Consider the following 10,790-nt stretch of genomic DNA (forward strand, 5'->3'; position numbering starts at 1 on the left):
ACCTTGGGTTTAGACATTCAGATGAGAATTGGGAAGGAGTGAGGCGAGGGGTCGCGCAAATCTTTGCAGAAGTGTCCTTTTCCCAGGCTATCCCGGCGCCTAACCCAGCTTTCACAGTCGGGTGCCCCAGAGGGAGACAGGGGCTGGGCGCAGGCTGAGAAACTTCGGGTCCGAGGGGAACGCGACTGTATTTGAGACGCGGACCTGGGAGGCGCTGGGGTTGCTGCCCAAGGGTAGATGGAGAGTGAGAGCTGAGGGGGCAGGTAGAGACCGACCAGACGGGTGGGAAGAGGAAAGGAGGAGGTCACTCAAAAAACGGCAAGTAGCCAGAGAGTCGGGAAGCAAGAGAGAGCGCAAAGAACCTGGAAAGGTGGTGGTCGTGAGAGAAGCGGCTGGGGGAATGGTGAAGGAGGGCAGCGGCCAAGACCAACTTCTCACGGCCCAGGCCTGGGGTAGACCGGACACATACTCGGCGCTCAATCCCGTTTCTTTCTTTCCTCTCCGTTCTGGGGCAGCTCTGCCCAGCCGGGGTGGGAGGGTGGGTGGAGGGCCGTCGAGGCAAACGGCGCCCTAGGGTGACTCGGTATCACCCTTAGGACCCACCTCCTCCTCCATTCCCGCAGGGTCTGAGTCCTGCGTGCCCGCCGAACTGAGCCAGCTCGAGGGCAGTACTCCGCTCGATGGGGCGGGCCCCAGAACCTGGGAGACACTCCGCCCAGGCCCCTCGCCCCAGCAGTGGAGGGGCCAAGGAGGAGCAAGGGAGGGGGCGGAGTGCGACCTAGTTAGAGATCAGCCCCCCTACCCCCGCCCGCCCGCCCTCTACCCCGGGCCAGGCCCGCTCCGGCCGAGCCCGCAAGGGTTAAAGGCGGCCGCAGGTGAGGTGGGCGGGGCCGTGAATTCGGGGAAAAAGGAGCGCAGGGCAGAGGATGAAGGCAGAGAGCGCGGTGAGTCACGGGCGGAGCTGGCCTCGCTCGCTCGCTCGCCGGCTCCCGCCCGCCCTCCGCCCTCCCGCCGCCTCTTTCCGCCCCTCCTCCGCCGCCCGCCGCCGGGTCTGCTCACTGCTCTCGCTAGCCCTCGGCTCCTGCCGCTCGCCTCTGGAGAGCCTGTTGGCGCGCGGGGGTCAAGAGCGCCCTTCGGGAGCGCGACAGCCTGCCGTGGCCGGAGCCCGAGCGCACACTCGAGGTAGGAGCCCTCCTGGGTCGGGGCGGCAAGGGGCGCGCTCACCAGGGATCTCCTCGGAAAGACGTGCCCGGAATGCGCTGCAGCTTCCTCCGGCCTCAGGGGAGGTGGTCCTAAAGAATCTGAGGAGTTTAGAGTCCCGGCGGAGTGAAAACGGGGCGGAAGGGAGAGGCTGGAGACTGGGGAAACTGGAGCGACTGGGACAGCTGGAGGACTGGAAACTTGTGGACCGAATGTACGGAAGTCCTAACCACCTGAGCTCCGGTGATGGGAGAGGCAGCCGGCGGAAGAGGGAAGAAGGGTGTCTCTACCCTCCTTCCCGCCTGGGGAGCCGCAAGCCCGGGTACGCGCCCGGCTGTCTCCCTTACCGAGATCTCGATAGCAGGCTAGTGCATCCTAGGATTGGGCTCCCTGGCCCTGTGGCTGGAGAGGCCACTCTGGAGCCTGGATCGTTAGCTTGTTCCCCAACCCCCACTCCAACCCTGGGGCAGTTCCCAGGCGCCAAAAGCTATTAGGGTCCCAGACCTCACTGCTCCCACCCAGCCCCTTCTGGGCTGCCCCGCCTGGGCCTGAGGCTCTGTTCCTGCCGTTTCACCCAGTTCCTTTCTTGTGGTGAGGCAGCAGGAGCTTGAGTAGGCGCCCTAGTTCCCTTCTCCCTCCCTCTCCCAGACAACCTAAGCGACCTCCCTGGTCCCCCAGAAACAGAAGATAGTAAGGTCATCCAAATACTGATTTGGGAGGGGAAAATCCCTGCCCTAAACCACTGTCTCCTCCCGCCACCATCAGCGAAGGTCCAGGCACCCGAACTCACACACTCCAGGCATCAGGGCAGGGCTCCCAGATCTTACTGAGAGGTGGTGAGATGAGGGGGACCTTCAAGTGACAAGTATGTGTTCCAGAAAGGGGCCCACTCTTTCTGGAGGGGAGTGGTCTTTGGTTTCCCAATGGTTTAAGGAAGGAGAAATAGACCAGGAATGGAGAGACCTGGTTCACAGAGATACATACTAGTTGATTGAATGAATAGATTGAATGTCTTTTTTCAAGTGACTTTTCCAATTATGGCTGTTTCCTCTTCTTTAAAATGAGGATTGAAAAATAAAATAAGAGGATTGACCAGGAGCAGTGGTTCTCAACACTTGGTTGCATGTTAGAATCATGTGGAGAGCTCCTAAAAACTATCCAAGTCTAGAATGCACTCCCTGTATAATATCTCTGGGTAATTTTTCCTCTTAATTTCTGTGCTATTCTGGCTTTTCCTGTTGCTTCCCCTACTCTGTCCCTGAATCCCTTACAGGGGTGGCAATTTTATCTTCCTGAGCTTGCTGGTAAGCTCGTCTCTGCCTGACCCCTTCTCCAGGGAAGCAGACCCCTCCAAGCTTCATATCTGGGTCTCCCCTAGATTGGACGAGGGCAGAGGTAGCAGCCAGAAAACTGACTGGGCGCTGGTGTAGGTCAGGCCAGACAGGAGGCTTAGCTTTCTCTGGTGGAGAGACGTTCTCTGGAAACTGGCACTGTAGCTGTACCCCGGGAAGGTGAAGTCCCCGGTAGAGACAAAGGGAATGGGGGCCAGGTATGGGAATGGGTTTGATGGGGCTGAGGCAATCCAGCCAGGCAGGGAGCTGGGGGGAGTAGTGTAGGGCAGAGAAATGCTCTTCTTCACTGAACATGCCTCAGGGATGGAAAGAGGGCTCTTTTTCTAAAACCTCGGAACCTGCTTGGGGCTTTGGGAAGTCAGGTCACCTTAAGTTTTGGGTTAGAACACCTCCCTCTACCCAGCTGAGTCCTGAGTTAAGGTGGGGACTTAAACTGGAGATGAACCTAGATTCTCCATTGTGGCTGGCAGCAGATCTGCGGGGGGAATTTTGGGGGAGGGATATGGGAGCAATGCCACTGCCCCTCACACCCAGCTGGGCAGCTAGGATGATTCTAGAACTGTAATCTAGGTAAATCTGACCTGCTCACCTGGGACCAGCCCAACTCCCTGGATGAGCTGGGTCCTCTAGGAAGGATCACCTAGGAGAAGGTGAACTTCTATCAGCGTCTGCCCGCGGTGGAGGGCCTCGCACCCTCAACCGTTCCTAGCACTCTTAACTGGTCTTTAGTCTACAACCAGAGGTTCTTTCCCCACTTTTCACCTGGGGGTGGGAAAGAAGCACTTGGCCCAGGAGGGGATCTGGGCTGAGAAGGAAAATGAGCCAGTTACTTACCTCACTTTGTCTCTTCTTTGCCTCCTTTAGGTCCCACCTGAGGTGCCCTTGACTATCCCTGTCCCCCATCCCACCCCGGATCCCGGCAATGCTAACCGCCGTCTGCGGCTCTCTGGGCAGCCAGCACACGGACGCGCCTGCCGCATCCCCGCCGCGCCTTGACCTGCAGCCTCTCCAAACATACCAGGGCCACACGAGCCCGGAGGCCGGGGACTACCCCTCCCCGCTGCAGCCTGGAGAGCTGCAGAGCCTCCCGCTGGGCCCCGAGGTGGACTTCTCACAGGGCTATGAGCTGCCAGGGGCCTCCTCTCGGGTAACCTGCGAGGACCTGGAAAACGACAGCCCCTTGGTCCCGGGACCCTTTTCCAAGCTCCTGCAGCCGGACATGTCACACCATTACGAATCCTGGTTCCGGCCGACACATCCAGGCACCGAGGATGGCTCGTGGTGGGACCTTCATCCGGGTACCAGCTGGATGGACCTCCCCCACGCTCAGAGCGCGCTGACCTCACCGGGCCACCCCGGGGCGCTACAGGCTGGCTTGGGGGGCTATGTTGGAGACCACCAGCTCTGCGCCCCACCGCCCCACCCACATCCGCACCACCTCCTTCCAGCCGCCGGAGGGCAGCACCTCCTTGGGCCTCCCGACGGGGCGAAGGCGCTGGAAGCGGCAGCCCCAGAGTCCCAGGGCCTGGATACCAGTCTGGACGGGGCGGCCCGGCCCAAAGGCTCCCGGAGGTCGGTGCCCCGCAGCTCAGGCCAGACCGTTTGCCGCTGTCCCAACTGCTTAGAGGCGGAGCGACTGGGGGCTCCATGCGGGCCCGATGGGGGCAAGAAGAAGCATTTGCACAATTGCCACATCCCAGGCTGTGGGAAAGCTTACGCCAAGACGTCACACCTGAAGGCGCATCTGCGCTGGCATAGCGGCGACCGTCCCTTCGTGTGCAACTGGCTCTTCTGCGGCAAGCGCTTCACGCGTTCTGATGAGCTGCAGCGCCATCTCCAGACCCACACCGGCACCAAGAAGTTCCCCTGCGCCGTCTGCAGCCGGGTCTTCATGCGCAGCGACCACCTGGCCAAACACATGAAAACCCACGAGGGCACCAAAGAGGAGGCAGCCGGGGCAGCGGCGGGCGAGGGCAAGGCTGGCGGGGTGGAGCCCCCCGGGAGCAAAGGCAAGCGCGAGGCTGAGGGCAGCGCGGCTCCCTCCAACTGAGCTCCTCCGTCCTGCCTCCCCGCTGGTCTTCCCTGGGGCCATCAGAAGAGAGCCCTCGGGCCCGATGCCCTGGTGGGGGGGCAGCTTGAGTAAGAGGAGAAAGTGGTTATTTATTGAGAGGGAGGAAAAGTGGTGTGGGGGTCAGGGAACCGGGGCGCTAGGGGTTTCGTACGTAGTCTCTGGAGCTGGACGGGACAGACGCGTTTGACTGTTTTGACTGGGCAGGGAGGAGCTGCGCATGCCGGTCAGCTCTCCCCTCTCTCTATTTCACTCACGCCCCTGGGCTGGGGGTTGGGGAGGGATATCCCTGTGGCGGCTGGAGGGCGGAGGGCACAGGTTGGAGGAGACGTGTCCCGGGAGCAGAGGGGAGTGGGACCGCCCCGGGCACTGGGGGTAGCTGTCTGGACACGTCCTTAGCGCCTGGGAACCGGGACATAAAAGGGCCTCCAGAGCCGCCCTGCGCCCCGGGTCCCTTTCATCCCCTTTAGATTGCTTTTACCCCAGGGTTTCCGGAGGAAGAGCTGAGATGGGGTATCAGAGGCTGGGGGTCCCCCTAAGGGAGGAGATTCTATCTGGCTGGGAGGGTTGTCGCCACAGAAGTAACGCCTTTGATGTGCCTCCTTATTAAGCCTTCCAGACCCAGTCTGATGGAGCCATGAAGGAAGAGGGGAAGAGGGCCAGAATCCTGCGACAGCTTCCAGCAAGACCGGTGGGGTGGAGGAGAGAGCTAGATGTGGGGGTTGAGCAAGGAAATCTCTTAAAAATGGGAGAAAGGAATTTGGTCAGGGAGTGGAACTAAGCCTTTCCCTCTCTAACTCTGATTCAGTCCTTAACTTTTGATCTTTATAAAAATAAAGTTCAGTAGCCCACTCTGATCTGTTACCCCAGGTAGGCCTTCAAGGCAGCCAGGAGACCCTGCTCCAGAATTGATGTAGTTCCTCACCCTAGGTCCCTTGGCATTTGCCTTCCCTTTAGGGATAGAAGGAAGAGGGTTATCTTGGCTGCGTGGAATTAGGTGGGAATGTCCACCTCCAACTGTTTGGCTCTGAGTGGAGAAGTCTGTCCCTGCCAGGCCATCTTCTCTTCCCTGCTTCTTAGCGGAGAAGCTAAGCCCCACTCTTTCTTTAGCTCGACCCTCCCCTTTCCCGCTGCCTACCAGCCTTGCTCCTCCTGTAGAGTGTGTTAGGAGGCTCCCCTTCCAAATGAAGAGGTTCTCTCGTTGCAAAGGGTCTGCCTTCTGAGGTGATGTCCAGGAAACATCCCTGTTCCCTTCTTTAGATGCTAAAAATCATCCTGATGGTGATCCTGGAGTGGGGAACGTGGGGCCGGGGGAAGCCAGCAGAGGCTGAGCCAGGCACTTGGAAGGAAGCTGATGGGGGAAGGGTCTGGTGGGCCATAGGACCCTGGAGCTAGTGGGCTTTCCCAGGCTCCAGATAGCGGTCTTAAGGTTTCCCCTGACCTCCTTTTTCCCTGCCCTTCTTTCTCCACCCAGAGCCCTATGCAAGGGTTAGTTGTGTATTGATTTTTTAAGTTATAAGCAAAGGGTATTTTATTTAATATTAGGACATGTGTGTGCATGTTGTGTGTACCTATGTATGTGTGTATTTCTGTGTGTATGTATGTTTCTCTACTGAGCCTGGGGTCTCCAGCCAGGGAGACCCCATCTTGTTCAACCCAGCCAAGGTCCTCTGGCCTAAGGCCCATAGCATCTTTTCCTTGGGGATGCTGGAGCCCAGTCCAAGGACTGGGTGCTTTTTGGGAAGTGGGGCTGGAATCTGGGGGGTGGGGGTGGGGGAGGGGATATGTTTGTGTAGAAGAGAGCCCTTCTTATGAGGGGTAGGGTGACTCTCCCTGAAGGACCCATGGGGTAGGTTAAGAAGTCACGTCCTTTCTTTATGCTCCCTCTGTCCCTACCTCCTGCTTATCTGACCAGAGGTCCCTTTCCTTGTGGAGAGAGTTGGGGGCAGAAGAGAATGGGCAGTGCCTGCAGGTTGCCTGGCCCGGTGGGCAAGAGGGAGGGAGAGAGGGTTCCGTGGGCGTGAGATGTCGTTTTCCTCCACCCATCGAAAGCAGCCACCCTCTCCCTGTGCCACCAGGATAGTCTTTCCCAGTGACCATTCTCAGGGGAACTCCCTAGTGGGTGTTGGGGAGGGGGGTGTGGATGTTTCCCCCATGGAGGCCCCGAGCTCTAAGGTGTGCAGGTGAGGGCTTTGGATAGATTTTCTTCTGCTCCCCTCTTTTATAGACCGAGGTTGCTTGGCTGTCTGCCCTCTTCTAGGCAGCCCCCTAGAGGAGAAATGTAGGATTTTTTTTTCTTTAACTGCTGTGAACCCACTTTAGGGGGGTGGGGGGAGGAGGAGGAGGAAGCGGCCTGTGTTTTTTATGCCATAATAAAGTCATCAACCACATCACTGCTTCATTTGTCCTCTAGCTCTGGCTTCCTTTTTGACTCAGGGTCCCTCAGCAGTGAGGACCAGGCTGGCTGCAGGGTGGGTGGACACTTCTCTTTGATCCTGCGGCCCTGGGCAGCCTCCCCTTCCTTTGTTTGGGGGCAGAGCTGAGCTGATTGAAGGGTCGGATACTGCCCTGCCCGGAGGTTGTTGGTGCAGGAGGAGGGTGGGGTTCCCTCGGGGTTGATAGCTGGGCCGACTGTCCTTCCCTGGTCGTCACCTGTGGAGATGGAAAGATTCTAGATATTTCCTTCCTCTTCCACATGCAAGCCCCTTCTTTAGCCTCCCCCACCAAGAATGCTGGTTCCCTGCCTTCCCAGAGATGGCCAGCCTCTTGGCCCCCTCTCCCCGCCCCTGTGGGGGTGTGCCTGTCAATCAGGCCTTTTGGTTGTGAGTGAGGTGGGGGTGACTGACAGCGATTTCTTCACCCAGGATGATCCCTATCAGGGACAAGGTGATGAAAGGCAGCCCAGCTATCTGATGGGCTCCCGCCCAGCTGGAAAGTATGAAGGAAAGGTTCGTACTGCAGCTCCCAGCTAGAGACCCGCCACAGTTACACAATCGCGGTGTGCACAGAAGTACTTCACTGGGTCCATGGGGCACCCCCAGATATGTGCAAATGCATACTTTTCCAGGCTGCTCCGTGCCTGGTGCACAGTCGGTGCCTGACACATGTCAGAGTAAAAGCCTCATGACTCCAGAGTCCCAAACGTAGGAAGGTTGATAGGGATCAGTTTTTAGCTCCAAGGGTGCAGAGTAGGTTACTATAGTCTTCCATCTTCCCATCCTACATGATGACCAAAATTATCTACCCTAGTGGGACTCCTATTCTCCTCACTCTAACCCTAACCGACTTTCTCAGAGCCAAGTCTGGTACCCAGGTTGGCCAATTCCGTCACTTGTTTGGGAGAGTCCGATGTTCCAGAATTTCTTAAATGGCATCAGCATGATTTAGGGATTACAGTGGAGAGCAGACTGGTGAGGGGGTCAAATGTTTATTTTCATATGCTGCTGGACTTAGACGCCTGGGTGGAGGCCCATTCCTGTGACCTCAGGCCCACTCCACTCCCTGCAACTCTTCTTTTTGTCTTCCCGGTTCTGGGGACTCAGACCCCAGGAAACTGGCGAATCCTCCCCTCCTGTCACCCTTCGCTGCCCCCAGGGGACAGGAGGGCAGCTGTGGGGCCGGCTGGGCCTGTCTGGGCAGGGCTGGGGCCACCCCTCCTCCGCTTGCAGCTCCTCCCGCTGACCTGCATTCTTAGCGGGGGCCTTTGGTGGGGCTCTGATGATTAGTCGCTGGCCCTGGCAGCAATGCTGCCTGGCTGCCCTCTCCCCCCGCAATGGGGCCTGGGGCCACCTCTGACCCCTCAGTTCTGTTGTCCCAGGCAGGACAGTCCTAGAGGGGCTGAGAGCAAGTTTGGGAAATAAGAACATGGGTCTTACCCCTCTGGGCAACGTCTCTGAGCCACTCTCTTCTCTCCTGGGAAGTGGGAGTTGAAGCCCTCTAGGGTGGGTGAGTGGAGTCAGGAACGGGAAAGTGACAGGGGAACCGGCAGCCTGGGAACTGCAGCTGGAGGCTGTGCTGTACGGCCCCAGGCCTCTCCTCCTGCCTGTTCCTGCCCCCCAGCGGGCACCTGGGGAAGTGCACGACGTGAACTGGCTTTCCAGCCCAGCGAGGCGGCTATTCAATGTTGATGACCACATAGCCTTGATGTTTGCTTCTGGAATGACGTCCACTGGCAACCTCAAGAACCGCCCCCCGCACCGCCCCACCCCCCGGCCCCCCGCCCTGTACATCACACCAGAAGCAATTCACTTCCCATTAATCCTAGCGAGTCTGACTGCTCAGCATCTGAGCAGTGTGGGTTTGAAAAGAATCTCAGGAACCAAGTAGTCCAGTTGTTCCCACCTGGAAGAGGGCATATTAGAACCATTCATGGAGTTTTTCCAGATACCCCGATTCACGCCCCAACATCCCACCAAATTATGTCCCTTGGGGGTGCAGTAGAGCAGCGCTTCACAAACTTTACACCTGGGGGTCCTGTTAACATGCAGATTCCCATTCAGTAGGTTTGAGGTGGGGCCAGAGATTCTGCATTTTTAACAAGCTCCCAGATAATGCTGATGCTGGCAATCCTCGGACACTCTGAGAAGCAGAGTATTAAAGTATTGTCCTATGCAATGGGAGTTGTGTGGTTGAAATATAATCCCTCCTCACCCCATCCATGATTCAGAACCACTGATCTAGTCCAACGCCTTCATTCGTTACTGGAGACGCTGAGGCCGTTGCAGTTGAAGTGACCTGCCCGAAGAGGCCTGCGGCACTATGTTATAGCAGGAAAAAGGAGCAGGATGAGATGCTGGTCTGCACAGTTCCAGGTAATGCTCTTCTCCCTCCAGCCCAGCTTCTAGGTCAACCTTCTGTTCAAGTGGCAGTCCCTTTTCTGAAAGTGACACCCATTTCCCTGGAAATAGCACCCTCTTGGGAACCAACTGTGTTTATCTGGAGGCAATCAGAAGATGTCTCAGGACTTTGCAGTGGTTAAGAATCCACCTGCCAATTCAGGGGACACAGTTCGATCCCTGGTCCGGGAAGACTCCACATGCCTCCGGGCAACTAAGTGGGTGCGCCACAACTACTGAGCCCACCTGAACTCTAGAGCTGCACCACACATAAGAGGAACCACCACAATGAGAAGACCAGGCACCCCAACTAGAGAGCAGCCCCCTCTCGCGGCAACTAGAGAAAGCCCACGCACAGAAACGAAGATCCAGAACAACAAAATATAAATAAATAATCTTTTTAAAAAGAAAATGTCTCAGATTTCAGATGTCCCAGCAGCCTTATCTTGTAGGTTTTCCCCAGCCGTCACTCCCACAGCTGCCCACCACCTTCAGTCCCATCCCAGGAATGACAACAGGCTGGGATGCTGTGGCCAGATCTCTGAGCAGCAGCCCTGATTGGTTGGCAGGGTAGACGTGGGCCAAGTATATAACCTGCAGTGTCTCCTCTCTCCACATTCCAGAGGGCTCCATAAAGCAAATGGGAGTGAGATCCATTCACTTAAATGCTGGTTATGGAGATGATTTATACAGGAAAATGACCTGTCAAGCAGAATATTTGAGATCAGAGTCCACCTCCATATGGATATATGCCCCCTTGGCCAAGATTTCTCCTTTGCTGTTTCAGTTACAAATCTTTGGACTAGAAATTTCCAAATTTTCTTTCAAAGCTAACTTCCAATGAGTTTGAGCACTGTGGGGCAGAATTGGCCTTTGGGGACTCAGAATGGATTTTGTGTATATGAGTTAGTTGCTCAGCTGTGTCTGACTCGTTGTGGCTTCGTGGACTGCAGCCCCCCAGGCTTCTCTGTCCACGGAATTCTCCAGGCAAGAACATTGGTCACTGTCAGGACAGGGAGCAGAATTCTCCAGGCAAGAATATTCCCTTCTGCAGGGGATCTTCCCCACCCAGGGACTGAACCCGGGTCTCCCGCGTTATTGGCAGATTCTTTACCATTTGAGCCACCAGGTATATATGCCTTAAAATTTTTTTAAGGAATTCACTTCAATTATTCCCAGGCCTCCTGGCCTGTGACCATTCCTGTCGATCTTTCTTTCTTTTTGATCTTATTTCTGAGGGGTTGGGGAGGGGGAGGTGGGAGATGGGGAGGAGCCGGGGGAACAGGGTATGACGGGGATGCGGAGGAGGGTGCACCAGCCAGGAATTGTGCCTTT

At 57.0% G+C, this 10,790-nt stretch overlaps 1 protein-coding gene across 2 annotated transcripts; it reads left to right on the forward strand.

Annotated features, from left to right (window-relative positions):
* The first annotated feature begins 932 nt into the window (after positions 1-932).
* SP6 (Sp6 transcription factor) lies at positions 933-7,013 on the forward strand. 2 transcript variants are annotated; one of them, XM_027519112.1, is made up of 2 exons: positions 933-1,182; positions 3,417-7,013. In XM_027519112.1, exon 2 carries the CDS (start codon positions 3,475-3,477, stop codon positions 4,600-4,602), a length of 1,128 nt encoding a protein of 375 aa, XP_027374913.1. In that variant the 5' UTR covers positions 933-1,182; positions 3,417-3,474; the 3' UTR covers positions 4,603-7,013. The 2 variants fall into 2 exon arrangements, with proteins under 2 accessions (XP_027374913.1, XP_027374914.1); XM_027519113.1 differs by having other exon boundaries at positions 935-1,522.
* The last annotated feature ends 3,777 nt before the right edge of the window (positions 7,014-10,790 follow it).

The sequence above is a fragment of the Bos indicus x Bos taurus genome, chromosome 19 (genome assembly GCF_003369695.1).
Source record: "Bos indicus x Bos taurus breed Angus x Brahman F1 hybrid chromosome 19, Bos_hybrid_MaternalHap_v2.0, whole genome shotgun sequence".
NCBI lineage: Eukaryota > Metazoa > Chordata > Mammalia > Artiodactyla > Bovidae > Bos > Bos indicus x Bos taurus.